Source organism: Myodes glareolus, chromosome 24 (genome assembly GCF_982192425.1).
Source record: "Myodes glareolus chromosome 24, mMyoGla1.1, whole genome shotgun sequence".
Lineage (NCBI taxonomy): Eukaryota > Metazoa > Chordata > Mammalia > Rodentia > Cricetidae > Myodes > Myodes glareolus.
In genome coordinates, this window is record NC_142049.1 from 8,844,872 (window position 1) to 8,860,822 (window position 15,951).

The 15,951-nt window shown below is 39.6% G+C and overlaps 1 protein-coding gene across 27 annotated transcripts in view; it reads left to right on the top strand.

Annotated features, from left to right (window-relative positions):
- The window catches only part of Dlg2 (discs large MAGUK scaffold protein 2), a 1,777,227-nt gene that overhangs the window by 1,341,933 nt on the left and 419,343 nt on the right, over nucleotides 1–15,951 (top strand). For all 27 annotated transcript variants that reach the window (XM_085683002.2, XM_085683004.2, XM_085683006.2 and 24 more), the window contains 2 exons: nucleotides 5,543–5,687; nucleotides 7,822–7,960. In XM_085683002.2, the coding sequence (XP_085539128.1) occupies nucleotides 5,543–5,687; nucleotides 7,822–7,960 (284 nt within the window). The remainder of the gene's footprint in view (nucleotides 1–5,542; nucleotides 5,688–7,821; nucleotides 7,961–15,951) is intronic.

Below are 15,951 nucleotides of genomic sequence, written 5' to 3' on the forward strand. Positions count from 1 at the left end.
CATTCCTAAAAAATGCACAGCTTTAACCAAGTTTAACTCACGCTTAGTGTTTCTAATCTGTTTAAACTGCACATGAGCTACAGCCCTCCTTGTCACTCAGTTTCACATTGCTCCTGAGATTGTTTTATGTGGGACCGTTTTCCATTCTTATTTTTGTGTTTGTTTTGTCCAAGTTAATCTTGTTATAAAAATACTAATACATATTCATTGTTGAAAACACTGAAACAAAGAAAATGCCAATTATCCCAAGATAAGTGTATCCATGTATTTCCTGTTTATTAAGATTTATTAATGCAGAATAAATTTTATCATTAACAGTTCATTTCAATATATTGTAGAGGTTTTTTTTCCCCCCTGAGGTCTTGCATTTTATTTTCCTATCATTGATAATACTACATTGGTTTGATCTTCTAAATTTATTTCATGGTCTAATAACCAACTACTTTGTCTCCTTTTTAAAACTTAGCAACAGAGTTTGGGATTTTTCTCCAGTGTTTCTGAGTCTCACATTTCCTGCGCTGTCTTTGTAGGTAACCCTCTGTCCCTAATCACTGCCTCCCCCGTCTTTCCCCCAGACATGAATAATCATGCCTGCAAATGAAAAGGCAGGTATGCAGAACCTGCATCACAGAATCCTGTTCACTGCTGCCTCTCCTACCCCCCAGTCTCCCACTGCTACACTAGGATGGATGGAGATGCTCGCTCACACAACTTTGATTTTCCACAGAACTGGCTAGGCTCCCTCCCTGGGGGTCCCCAGCACCCCCTTCTCCAGCTGCTGTACCACCCTGAATATGGTGCTCCAATCCATGCCATCTCCTCCAATCCATGCCGTCTCCTCTGTTGAGACCATGAGTCATCTTACCTCCAGCTTCTCAGTCTTGAGTCTTGGCCTCCATCCTCTTTAGTGTTGCAAGTATGAGGCCAGGCTGCACATATGCCCCCCTCCACGGTGGGCTTCCCACAGACAGCATCTCCCTTAAACAGGCATCCTCTCTTCCCCCGAAACCAGGCCAGTTGGTCAGCATTCACCATGACCGTCAAATACTTCACGCAGCATTCAAAGGAAAAGCTCAAAAGACAATGAAAAACAATGACAGGAACAGCTAACCAATCAATGCAAAGTCTCTTCTCTCTGCGTACAATCATCTCCAGCTGTAGGCCCTTTATGCTGGGAGTTTATAGTATACTACACACACATAATTAACCCAGACAAACCACTTTGTGAGAAACAATTTTGATGACTTCAGCACAAAAGACGACTTTTTGGTCCAGGTTTTTTTTTTAAGGACCACACAGAAGCCTCATCAGAAGAGCCCTAAATGAACTCATCAGTTCACAGATGTTTACAGAAAAATGATCAGCAAGAAAACTGCACCAAGAAATCCAGGTTCCTGGGAAGCGAGGTAGATGATGGCAATAAAGAGTAACAAGGTTAAGAGCGTCATTAAGGATTTTAGTGTATGGCCACTTTCCATAGGCCAGTATAGACTACAAAAGCCCTTCGAGCCAGTGACTGCTGCCATTCCTGGTTTATAGAGAACAAAATGAAGCTTAGAAGCTTAAAGAGGTTTTCCAAAGTAAAGAATGGTGACCTCCAAGACAAAGAGCTCATATCTTAGACCATGTGAAAGGAAACCCGGTGACTGTGTGTGTCTGTGTGTGAGTGTGTGTGTCTGTGTGTGAGTGTGTGTATGTGTGTGCGTGTTGGTGTATGTGTCTGTCTGTCTGTATCTGGGTGTATCTGGCCAGGTGTGTGTCTGTATGTGTAGCTGTGTGTCTGTCTGTCTGTGACTGCTTGGGTCTGGTTGGGTGTGTGTCTGTGTGTGTATCTGTGTGTCTCTGTGTGTGTGTCTGTCTGTCTGTGTCTGTGTATGAGAGTCTGTATGAGTGTGTGTGTGTGTCTGTCTGTGTCTGTGTGAGTGTGTGTGTGTGTGTGTCTGCATGTGTGAGTGTATGTGTGTGTGTATGAGAGAGAGAGAGAGAGTATGTGTGTGTGTGAGTGTGTGTGTGTGTGTGTGTGTGTGTGTGTATGTGTGTGTGTGTTCAGGCATGCTCATGCAACAGCAAGCATGTGGACACCAAAACCTCCCGGAAATGTTCCTTGTCTTTTCACCTTGTTGGAGATGGGATCTCTTTGCCCCGTGTAAGCCATTCTAGCTGGTCCCCAAACTTCTGGAGATTCTCCTGTGTCTGTCCCCATCTGCCTATAGTACCTCCTGGGATTTCAGAGGCTTGAACTACTATGTCTAGTTCGACCTGAGTGCTAGAGATGCAGAATCAGATTACCAGGCTCTCATGGCAAGCACGCTTACCCCACCCCCACCCCCAGAGCCATCTGCCAGCCTCAAGTGCATGTACTCTTACTGTGGCTGTGCTCTATTGCCAATGATAAACTACCTGCTCCGGGACCAAAATTCATGTTGGTGCTTCAATTTGTCAGCCACCAAATAAAACAATCAACCAAGCTGCCAGTATCCTAAACTAACACCTATCCAACCAATATCCTCTCTTTCACGCTCATCTCCCTACATCTGCCATTGACTTAAATTCTCATTCTTGTCTGAATACTTCCTTGGTTGTATGAAGTCTATCTTTACAATCTGCTTCCACTTTAAAGACAATCGTAGGTGGGATTTAATAGTCATTGACTGTCTTTTTTTCACTGATAATCAAACAAGCTGTGTGCTCTCTGCACCCAGGGGAGAAAGACAATAAGCCTTTTTCGAGACAAAGATTTGTTGCCACTTGTCACCTGATCCAGCTGATTCACCGTTCTTGTCATTTTGTGACTCCACAAATCTGTCCTTCTTTTGTTTTCTCAAGGTAGATGTTTCTAGAGCTGTGATCTCAACATTCAGAGATCCCTAACTGGGCGGCCAAGAATTTAGAGCAAGCATCCATCTCCATACATATTTTCTGCTGCTGTGTGTGATCTCTTTCTTTGGTCACAAGTGGGACAGCCTTTAAAGAAACGAGTCACCAAAGCTAAGATTTTCTGAAGGACAGTGAGGTATAGCAAACCCCCTTCCATTTGCTGCATATGCCTTTGATGGCTCAGCCATTGGGAGCACTTTCTGCTCTTGCAGAGTTCTTGGGTTCATTTCCCACATGGCGGCTCATCTGTAACTCCAGTTCCGGGGGATCCAATACTCTCTTCTGATCTTCCTGGGCACCAGTCATGCATGTGATACATACAAGTATGTCTAAACCAAAGACTCATACCCTTAAAAAAATTAATCTAAAATACATACATATATATATATATATATATTTATAACCGCACTCTCCAAATATATGACAGAGAATATGGCCCTACTATTTTTATTATTCCTCTGTAATTAATAGTCTGCCATCATCAACTGTGTTCGCCATATCTGGATCCTCCACATTCACTCCCGATCCATGGTTCTATTCCCTTATTATTCATTCCACAAGCTGCACCTTGTTGGAGTGTGGGTTGGTTAGAGCAAAGACCTGGAAGCTGAAGAAGCAGGGCATTGCTTGTTAGAGGATGACTCCTGGGGTTAAAGCGCCTGGCTTTTGATTCTGCCCCTGTCACTTATCAGAACAGTGACATACACTAAAACAATGGAGCATCACAATAACCTATTAGAAAACTTACATATATTTTATCGTATATTTATCTTGCAGACGATGTAAACATGTTTGCAAGAAGTTAGTGTATATAAAATAGGTTTGTGCCTACATTTGTTTTGGGCTATGTATCGATACTTTATGACTGTGATCATCGGCATGTATAAGAACATAATAGAAAAAATGGTGCTGCATCTCATGCATGACGAAAGTGCAGAGGAGAGAGAATGTGTGTCACAGCCGCACACATCTGTAGCTCTGATTTCCTGAGTGTACGGGAACACACACAGCAGCAGTCTCCAGCCTACATGGCTCATCTCTCGCCACAGAATCCCCGGGCAGCAATGTATGACCTCCTTGCTAATCACTGCATTCACACCTCAGTTGTCAAGCAGATGGTCACAAGGTCACCATGCAAGCATTTTATTACCCCTTATTTGGCCTAATAAGAGTGCAAAGGTGGTGAGGCCGATAATTTTATACTTGCCTTAATGTATTATTATTCATGAATCATTTTGTTAACTTATTGGGTGTAATCTGTAAGTTAAACCTCATTGTACATATTTTTTTTGCTTCCATGAGACAAAGTTTTCTCTGTTGTTCAGGATAGCTTATAGGTCACTGTGGATCTCATTCTCTGTTGTTCAGGATAGCTTATAGGTCACTGTGGATCTCAAACTAAGCTTATACTATACTTTTTGAGCATGTGTTTCAATTTCTCCATTGATAATGTCTTTCTGGTTGCAATACAGTAAAAATCAATAAGTAGTGCACACACCCAGTGTGGTAGTGTTCTTGCTATGAAGTTATAATAACATTTGATATAGGCCTATCCTTGTAAAGATAAAGACTGCATTGCAGGTGATACTTACAGAAATGTGACACATTTGAATGTGCTCAGACTCCTTATGTTACATCAACACTCTTCCCTTGGGGAAAAAATAGACTCATAGCTGAGGGTATAACCAGTAACCAAGAGAATGCATAGCATATACAAGACCTTGGGTTCAGTTCTCAGCCCTATGGGGTGGGGGGAATTACTGTGTGCTGGCATGAGTTTCTAGGGGCACTTTTAGAACAGATATTAATAATTGTAACAATGCTATTATACTGGAAACTAACAAGTGATGTGTATGAGTTATACTAAAAACATCCAAGCTGGATAAGCCCAGATAATTATCTGTCACAACATTATTTACAGTAACAACATATTAAGAGCAAGAGCAAACTCAATAGGTTCTAGCATGATAATTGAAATCACCCTTACAGCCCTGCAAAGCAGTGAAAACAAAAGCCATGTTGCTTTAATTATAGCAATGTTACAGTCACTCTAGGTGTCTGAAACAGAATCCAAAATAATGTGTCCAAAGTGGTTACAATGACTTAAAGGAATACATTAAAGGAGGAAGCTTGTGAATTATTTTTATCTTTTTTGTGTTTTTGACTTCTTTAATTATTGTACAATGCTTTCTGTGTATTCTTTCTTCATTGTATTGTTTTTGCGTTTGTTTTTTGTGGTGCTGGGAACTGATCCAAGACCCTCACATATTCTCAGTAATCATAATTATATCACGAATATGCAAACTCAGCCATATATATATATATGAACATATAAATGTGAACATTTTAGTCATAAAAACTATACCAAATACTTCAAAAGCTCATTTATTATTTTTTCTAGAACTCTTATTCTGTTTGCTATTAAATCACTTCCTCAGAGGGATGGACAAAGCTGGCCCTGTTTTGTAGCACTGACAACTGTACCTAACCTGCCTTGGTTAAAGCTTACACTGTGTGTTCTGTCAAGAATGCTACACATACCCAACTCATCACTGAAGTCCTACATCTTACTGAGGCCATAATTTCAAGTTTCACCCTGCCTGCCCAGGTAGTTCTCTTTCACGTCACAGGCTTGACTCTTATCTCGATCTTTCTCCCCTTTCAGGTAAACAACTATAGTTTAGAAGAAGTGACCCATGAAGAGGCTGTAGCGATACTGAAGAACACATCTGATGTTGTTTATCTAAAAGTTGGCAAACCCACCACCATTTACATGACTGATCCTTATGGCCCACCTGACATTACTCACTGTAAGTACTGTGACGCTCGGCGGCGTCTTCTCACAGCCTGCCAGTTATACAGAATAGACCTCCACAAAGCTGTTTTCACCTCCGCTTGCAATTTCACTCATGTCAAGCTTCTTGAAATACTTCAGGGAAAATATTCTATGCATCATTCCCATGTTGTCTTACAGGACCCCGGCTAGTGTTTTAAAGGTTGGACAATTTGATGGATTGGCAGGTCCTCCAATGGAAGGGCAGAGTGATGTGATTTTACTCTTGCTGACTACAAGAGCGTTGGTACAATGCCGAAGATAATTTCTCAGTCCCATGGAGCATGAGTTCTCTCATGCTGATGTATTCCCTTGTCCTAGTTCATATCCACGTAGCAGCAGAGTAAAAGACAGATGTAGGAAAATAAGCCGTAGATAGCTCTACACTTTCTTCTAGGGGAGGGGATTGGCCACTGGGATGATAAAATCATTTCTTTTCAGTCATCATCCTAACTTTCGTCTTTAGCTGAACTTGTAAGGCTCTGTAGAATCAAGAAACTGATCAGTCATTGTCCGTAGCAGTGGCTGAGACAGCACTCCGAAGGCAACAGCTAACATGAGTCGCTCTTCTGGGGACCACACCAAATTCACTGCTACTTAGGATTTGCTCCTTCTCCTCTGTCTTCTCAAACTAAATTTAGAAAGACTTTACTTTTATGTAAACCCAGTGGGTGTTTCTGTTGGTATAAATTAGCATGTTGGATTTGAAACTTTGTGAGTTCCATTGTGAGTGTGTGCGCTTGGGATGACTTCAGGACCAACTTTTAATTAGTACCATCACCTTAAGTGTTGAATCTTTCTTAGATTTAGATGTTTCTCTTGAGCAAAATTTAAGAGCTAAATAACCTTAGCTCTAAAGGCCCATTACCTTAGCTATTACTTTTTGAAATAATGGTTCTGAAATGTCTTGCCCTCTAAATGGTCTTTTTTTCCCCAAAGAAGGCTCTAAGCTGAGGTAAGCCTTACTTTAGGGTAGGAAAGAGTTTTGACTTTCAAAGACTTGAACTGAATAAATTTAGAAAAGTAGAGTAGGTAGGTCTGAAAGTTTATCACTGAACACAAAAGTTTCTAGTCAATTAAAGTAATTTAATATGTGCTACATAACTTGTAAAGTAAGATGTGTGAAACCCATCTTACTTTCGAGAACATACAGCCACAGCCTTCAGCAGCACGGCGAAAGGGTAAGCTAATTCACATACGGGACTAGCAACACAATTTGTTGGAAATAAGAGGCAATATATACAGTCAGATAAATGAATAGAAATGTCGCTTTGTGACTCAGAGAAGGGATATTTCTGATCTTTGAAAGAATAGAAAGATTTCATGTATCGCTGCCTTCAGAATTATACATCCGAGCTGGGGTAAGAGACACAATAGTAGATACTCTATTCCGTAAAACAGTGCTGCAAATGCCAGAAACACTGGTTTGGTCAGTTTGAGAAAGAAGAGAATGTATAATGTTTATACATTGTTTATAATTGTATAAACAATAGTGACAGTGCAGAACATGAGAAAACAAAGCGAAGTTGGATTTCAAGAGTTTATCTTGGCATATGGAACCAGTTTGAGGAAAGAAGGGAAGGGAGAGAGCTCCTGTCAAAAGATGTCAATGAGAAGAGAGGTTAAAGGAGAAGAGAAGAGAAGCCTTTGACATTGTAGACTCCCTGTGATAGATGTCTAGCTTATTTGTGGAGAAGGTTTAGTAGGAGAATGTATTCCTTGGGAGCCTTTTGCTTTTGATAACTGGTTATTAATTATGTAAAATGAACGTGAGTCCTACAATTAGAAGCTAGCATTTTCATTTCTACAGAAAATTAATCATCGTTCTGAAAATATGTATCAAGCCTCTCCTCAAATCCTTCTCATCACCTAATTATGCTAACATGGGCAATAAATATAACTGCTATTACATCTTTCCAAATCTAAAGGTCACCATGTGCTTATATATGGGAAATGCAAACAGACAGCAACTCACCCCTCTTGGAGAACAGGAAAAATTTTGGCATGCAGCAAAGCCTTTGTATCTGCAACACATCCCCTGAAGTATAACACATTGAGTCACCCACATGAAAGGTTTGATTACATTTCTTTCTCTCTCCCCAACTCCATAGCTTATTCTCCACCGATGGAAAATCATCTACTGTCTGGTAACAATGGCACATTAGAATACAAAACTTCCCTGCCGCCCATCTCTCCAGGAAGGTACTCACCAATTCCAAAGCACATGCTGGTTGAAGACGACTACACCAGGTCAGATACACTTCTAGCTTAAGTGGGTCGATTATCGTTTTTAGGACCAAGTAACATTTGTGTACTAGGACAACTGTTACCTAGTGGATAGACTAAAGCTTCTAACTGTTCTTCAAACTCAATGTAGTTTTACTTTCTGTGAAAATCTTCAAATAATTGTGTATGTGTAATGGGATTTCCTGCTAGATACTCACAGATTCCTTGGGAGAAACAGTATTATGCGTGTTTCCGTAATAAAGTGATTGATCAAGATTTTTGACTTTTGGTTCCACTTGAGTTTTGTGGCCATTCTGTAGAGTGGCTTTCATTACTTGGTGAAAGATAATCACACCCAAGTTCAGAAAGAAGGGAATAGCTGGCTATTCTACCCATCTGATTGTGTGGGATCAGAACTGAAACTCTGCCCTTCTGACTCTATTTTTCATGTTCTTACTACTGATGGCAACCCATATGAAACAGAATTTGAGAGTTCCCATACCCTCCCTCTAGAGGAAAAGCGATGGGTGAGAAGAAAGGAGATGAATTTGCTTCCAATGAATTTAAAACTGATATCTCATATTAACTCCAAGAGGGAGAAGGGCAGGAATCTCAGAACATGTCAATACATTTCTAATGCCACAAGTGACAACATAAGGGCACAGGACGCTAAAAAATCAGCTCTGACAATTCACAGAAAAAATTTTAATTCTTTTAAATTTCCAGCAATAAAGAACCCAACAAATATTGAGTGATAAATAAATAAGTAAATTGATGGATGAATAAAAAATGTTCATTTTTTTGCTTCATATTTTTAAACATGTTCCAAAACTAGTAGATGGTTAATATACTTGGCAAAGAGGCGAAACAATGGTTATGAAACAAAAATCTCCCAAAGCAAGTTAGTTCTCTTTAAGACTACAGCCCTTGATGAATGGACCACTCTCCAATGGAAGGCCACACAGTCAACAATATATGGGAAGCATAAATTAGCCTTGGCGGGTATAAAAAAAATGAAAAATAATGTATTTTTGGAAAGAAGACACAAAGTGGATCTGGGAGGAGTTAGGAGAGGGTGAATGTGGTGGGTCTGGGAGGAGTTAGGGGAGGATAAATATGGTAAATATGATCAAATCACACTGAATGAAATATTCAATTAAAAATAAGATCGCTCTCAAATTCCCTTCAGAGTGACCTACTTTGAGATGACCAGTATAACAACCTGTAATGAAAATTTCAACCATTTACAAATGTATACTTAGATACAACTGGGATTAACATTGACTTTTCAAAATAAGTTCATAGTTTTTTATTTTTCTGCAATTTGGTTTTTCCTTGATTTTTCTTTAACAAAATTTGGCTGTGGTGACCCACACTTTTAATCCCAGCACTTAGGAAGCCAAGGCAGGCAGATTTTTCTGAGTTGGAGGTTAGCCTGGTCTACATAGTGAGCTGCAGGCTACAAAGAGAAACACTGTTTCAAAAAATAAAAAGTGAGATTAAATATATAGATATATTTATATATTAAATATATAGAGAGAGGTATATTTCCACATATATTTGTATACATAACAAATAGAGATGAATTGTTTTGGTTTTATATCTTATCTATCTAATTGAAGTCATTTATCAGTTTTTACAAAGTAAAGGAGATTTCATGCTGCCATGTGGTTATTCTTTGGCTTTTTTGTTCCCTGAGATATATTTTTAAATTAGTAAGTATTTTCTATTTATTTTGCAATATCAGGTTTGCTGACATAGCTTGTTATATCTTTAGCCAGGGAACAAAACATTTGGAAGCTGAAAACGTACATCTGTGCAAATTTCTTCCGGGGCTGAGATGTCTGGGCTCCGTGTTCTTAATTAAAATGAAAACTATGGCAAAGATAATCCTCAGGACTCTGTGAAGTGTTTTGTAAATATAGACACCTTTAAGCACTGAAGAATGATCTGTTTGCTCTCAGCCTGCCTCTAATATTGGAGCTGATTTTAATTTGAAATGTCATCTTATCTTACTAGGACCCATAATAAATTAACATTTGTTAAAGTCTCTTTATAATCCTGGCCACTTGCTAGGTGTTTAAAACATTTTGCTCATATAATCCCTCTGAAAACAGAGGGATTGCCTGCTATCACTATTTAGGGACGGAGAAATTAAACTTCACTCAAAGCGTTTATGGTTGCATAGCTTTTGAATAGAAAAACTTTGTTCTCTGGCAGTTTTGGAATCCTAACTAAAATACATTTAGATTTCCTCTTTAGTACCAAAGTGAGCATCACCTTAAACCGATTCTTCTCATCAGAGATGCACACAGCTAGAAAGGGTCTGTGAGTTCTTTTGAGCTATAAAGCCAGCAGTGCAGGCGAGACCAGGCTCTGTCTCTGGCTAACTGTGGCCTTGGGTTAATCTCTTAACATCTGCACACTTCCATTTCCTCCCCTCTGTCAGAGAAGAGCCTTTGACTCTATCTCAATGGGTTGTAGTGATTAAATAAAAATAAGCTCATGCAACCTAGAACCATGTGCAGCATGTATTACATAATTGTTAGATGTTGTCTATATACAGAGCCTATACTTAGAGTAATTCATAACTGACTTTAGAGTCATGTAGACTGTTTTTACTCACAGATCATCTCTCTGTAACATAGTTCTTCTACAGTATATATGTTTCATTTTCTTATTTCTTGTCTCGACTTCTGTTGTTTCCATGCAAGATATTCTTGCTAATAGCCACACAAAATCTTACGAATGGCTGGTGCTCGGCAAAATCGTCACTAAAATTCTATCAACTCATATCCATGGACACTTCTTCTTGCCACTCTGCCAACACCGGTGTGTTCTATCTCATGTTCCCTGGCTGTAAGCTTTCTATAGGCCAAAGATACTTGCTGAGAGACATATTTAGTATTTTATTCATTATATTAATCCAATATTTTCTACTAGAGTATGGGCACTAAGCATCTAAAAATTAATAAATTGAAGCAAAAAAAAAAGTACGCAAAGCAAGGCCTATTCCCACTGTGCTGGTCAGTTTTTCCATAATGGTAACTTTATTGTTTCATAGCCTTGAGGTTATATATTCTGGTATTAAATTTTCCTTCTTTTGTAAAATAATTACAATTAATAGCAGTTGCTATGCCCTTACCTAGAAAATAAGGTGTTGGCAATTCTGTTAATCCTTATTCTTTTTAAATGCTGAAGATCTTTTAAATAAAATTTTTAAGGTTTATTTTATTTTTGCTTAAATATGTGTGTGTGGCATGTGTGTATGTGACATGTGTGTGTGGCATGTGTATATGTGACTTGTGTATGCCTTTTGAGAGGCACAGAGGGTATAGAATCCCCTGGAACTGGAGTTATAAAAGGTAGTAAAGGCACATGCGTCAGATGCTAGGAACTGAACTCAGCTGCAAGAGCTCTTAACTGCTTAAACCGTCTCTCCAGCCGTGAACTGAATTCCAGAGATAAGAAAGATTCAGTCACTGGTGTTATAGAGCATTATCAAAGGTCCCTAGCACCATAGGAGGCATTTAAGAAACATTTGTAAATGATTTTTGAGGTTTATATAGACACCATAGGAACAGCCGTAGCACCAAACGAAGTTTTGACAGAGGTGACCTTGATTCTTAACTTGAGGGTATGTAGGTATTGACCAGGACGTTGAGTTTTTATGGACTTTTTTGTGTGTATGTGATTGTGTGTATGGTCTGTGACCGCATAAGAATGTAAAACCCACAAATACTCCATACTCCTGGAAACAAGCACGAAAAATCTCTCCAAAGTGTTCTTAGGAGAAGTCCCGCGGCTAAAGAGATTGTTTGCTCCCAGTGTGCCAAGTACTGGCTCTCTTCACACTTGTGGTTCCTCCATAATTAAAAATTGTCATCATTTTTGCCAAAAAAAAAAGTCAGAGAGGGAATTCATAGTAGGGAAATAGTTTGTAAAGATTTAAAGAGGAATATAAAGTGTGTGTGTGTGTGTGTGTGTGTGTGTGTGTGTGTGTGTGTGTGTGTGTGTGTAAGGAGCATTACTCTATTCCTCTGGTTTATACCCCCTCTGTTATAAATAGATAGTAAGATTTTTTAAGTAATTTTGACTAAACAATGCTACCATGACTTAGTTTATCTCTTTTTCATTACATTTGTAAATATTTTTCCAATTTATAGAAAGGGAACCTAAATAAAACAGTCTTGGATGAAAATGCCTTCATAGAGAGCCTACTGAAACACAGAACTGTAGAGTAGTGTTGTAGGGGGCTACTTGTTTGTTCCTCAATGTCCAGAACCAAAATAATCACACAGAAACTGTATTAATAATAACATTGCTTGGCCTATTAGCTTATGCATATTTTTAGCTCACTTTTATCTCTTAAATTAATCCATTTCTATTATTTTAAATTTTGCCATGAGGCTAATGGCCTACCGGCAAGGTTCCAGCTATCAACACCTGTCTTTCCCCTCTCATGGCTACATGGAGTCTCACTGGCTCTGCCTTCTTTCTCCCAACATTCAGTTTAGTTTTCCCCACCTACCTCAATTCTGCCCTGTGCAGGCCAATACAGTTTCTTTGTTAACTAATGGTATTCACAGTATATAAAAGGGAATCCCACATGAGAGTAGATTCAGTGTGATGAAGAAATCTGGTTTTCAGCTGGGTATGATTGCTCACTGTTGTAATCCAAGTACCTGGGGGATAAGGCAAGAGGGTTACCATGAGTCTGAGACCAGACTGGGCTACAGTGTAAGACCTTGTCACAAAAAAAAAAAAATGAAAAAAATAAAAATAAAAACAATGGTGCTCATGTGGCTTTTGACTGAGCATTACAAGCTGTCAGATCTGGAAGGGCCATATTTACATGTAGCCTAATCTACTCCTACATTGTGGAAGGGAAGCACGGGCCTAGAATGAATATTTGTTGGCTTCCTCTGTTCCTCTGCTGTAGGAAGAGCGACCACTTGTTCATCCTGGCTACCCAGAACCAAAATGATCACACAGAAACTGTATTAGTTAAGTCATTGTTTGGCCAATTAGCTCTAGCTTCTTATTGGCTAACTCTTACATTAATTTAACCCATTTCTATTCATCTGTATGTCGCCATGTGGCAGTGCCTTATTGGGAAAGATTCAGCATGTCTGTCTCTGGCGGCTCCATGGTGTCTCTCTCTCCTACTCCACTTTTCTTCCTCCCAGCATTCAGTTCTGTTTTCCCCACCTACCTAAGTTCTGCCCCATCAACTAGGCCAAGGCAGTTTCTTTATTCATTAACCAATGAAAGCAACACATGGACAGAAGGACCTCCTACACCACTCTGCTTGTAAGCAGGAGAGCCAAACAGAGAGATGGTGTTGTTAAATATGCAACACAGTATTCATTCTGTTTCTTGAAGCTGACATTTACTGTTTGGAGAATGAAGGATCTGGAAGAAGAATTTAAACAAGCTGCCGTCATTGGAGCATCACCTGTGAATGAGGAAAAGGTCATAGGCTACCTTCCCACCCAGTCCTCCTCCGTGCCGTCACATCTTCCCTCGTACTCAGGAGTGTGAGCCATGTTTGTTTGCCGTCCAGATCCATCTCTTGAGATTAGCTAAATGAATCCTCAGCACTACACTGAAACAAAAAGAAATGGGTTGCAAAACGAAACTCTGACCAGGCAATTGCTTAATTTCCTAATGAATGCAGTGAATGTTGTTAAGGAAATCCGGGAGGTAGAACTAGTCTGTGAGAGATGTGCATCCTATTACTAGAAACTGAATTCATGTAACCTTAAAGACACATACACATCCGAGTCACTGCAGAGGAGGCTTTCACATATTCTGGTTGATTCCAAAGCATAAGCTAAATAAAATCTCCAGAGTCCTCATGTATAGAAACTAAGAACAACTCTGAATTGTGACTATGATGTTCACCTGCTTGATTGGTCATCTAAGTGCATACCATCCCAGAATCTAGAAGTCCACCTCTGCCCTATTTGCCCCCAAATTACAGAATACCAGTTTGCTAGGTATGCTTCTGACGTTTACCCAAGTTATCGTTTCTCTTTCATTGATTTAAGCATCCAGTGATTATTGGGTTTCTAAAAGGTATCCCACATAGTTATTAGCAACAAAATCACAAAAGTGAAAACACATTGGGTTACTATCCTTGTGAAATTTATATTCTGGTATAGTAATAAGATAGATAGAATAAGTTCAGAACTAGTTGAGAACTATAGAGGAAACACAATAGAATAATGTGATAGGCAAGGACTAGGAAAGAGCAACTCATGAGATAGAATACCTTGAGGCAGGAGACAACAAAGATAGTGTTGAGCTGAGAACTTAAGAATGAGGACATGTGGTTATGGAAAGATCAGAGAAAGGATGCTACAAAGAAGAAGAGGAAGAGTGATGGGGAGATGAGAAGAGTAAGAAGCAGAGGAGAGGGAAGAGGAAGAAGAGAAGGAGAAAGAAAAGAAGGAGGAGAAGAAGAAGAAGACAAAGAAAAGAAGATGGAGGAGGAGAAGACCAAGAAAAGAAGGAGGAAGAGGAGGAGGAGGAAGAAGAGGAAGAAGGAGGGAAAGGGGAAGGGGAGAAAGAAGAAAGGCCAAAGTCAATGCATTGGAAATAACTGCAGTGTGTTTAGGGAACTTGGCTAATGGAAGCATGCAGAAAATCAGACTGGGGTAGAAGGCAGGAACCAAATGATAAAGGATTCAGGGTTAATGATGAGCTATGAGTTTACTCTAAAGTACATTAAGAATCTACTGACAAGTACTAGTCAGTAAATCTAAATTACCTGGTTTATGGGATTTCTTTTAAGGCTTCTTTGAGAAGTTGTGGGGCCACTGAAGAGATTTTACAGCTGGAATGCGGTGGCAAGGGGGTCAGAAGTGGGGAACACAGAGGCAAGGGAGGATATGAACTGTGTTTTGAGCTACATCCTGCGGCCCATGCTCATTATGAGGAGCTAGCCTGATCTAGCTAGACAGCATTCCTATAGACCATCTTTACCTTTATTTCATTGTATGTGAACAAACCCCAAAGAAAATATGCTTCCAAAGTTTGCGAGACATTGAATTAAATGATACCAACTTCCCAATTATCGTATCTTGCTCACAGTCTTTTAGCAAGTGCTCAAGGTGAGGGATATTGCTCAGGAAGAGGCTGTGGAACAAGCAGAGCCAGAGGTCGCTGTCAGAGCATGGGCCTGTAGCCTGTCTGTTTTTTAACATGAAGTCCATGATTTAAGGAAGCATTGGATTAACTGAATTTCCTTTCTTCATAATATAATATAATTATCTTTCCCTATGTGCTTTCAACCAAGCACAATAGGAAACAGTCAGTGGGACTGTCAACAGGCAACCAAGCCTGCACCGGAATTCTGATGAACACTTGGGTCCTAAGTCCCCAAGGCCACCCGCTCAGATTTGACCCCAGCCTTGGCTTTCTACTGCAGGACCTTAGGGATGCCACCGAGCCGCGCTCTGTTTCAGCTTTCTCATTTATAAAAGGAGCAGAGTGGCAACTCCCCACCTCGAAGGTTTATCGCAACCATAAACAAATTCCTATGTGAGGTACTAGGAAAGACGCAAGTGTTGTGTTGGACTAGCTGTTATTAATACTATTTTAAAAAATAAGGTCTATAAGATAATTTTTTACAAATAAAACATCTTGGTAAACATCTTCCAGCTCCTTATTGAAACCAAGCCAGCAGTGTGATGCAGCTGCTCAATCTTCATGTGCTTCTTCAGCTTACTTATATTGCAGGGCACATTACAAGGTTTTATTACCAGAAACAGTACAATCCAATGGCTTTATTAAGAATGTTTATTTTTATAACTGTAAGGAACATCTAATACTAAACTGAAAACATAAAGTGGGAGTCAATGGCTCCAAGCCTGGTATAAATAAACAGTCTCTCCACCTGACCTCCGCGGCTAAGCACTTTGGATAAATTGTAGGGTTCTGTTTTTCTTTCTTGGTATTTCATGGTAGCTAATCGCTAACATCATGTAGGATTTCTCTGTCAAAATTCT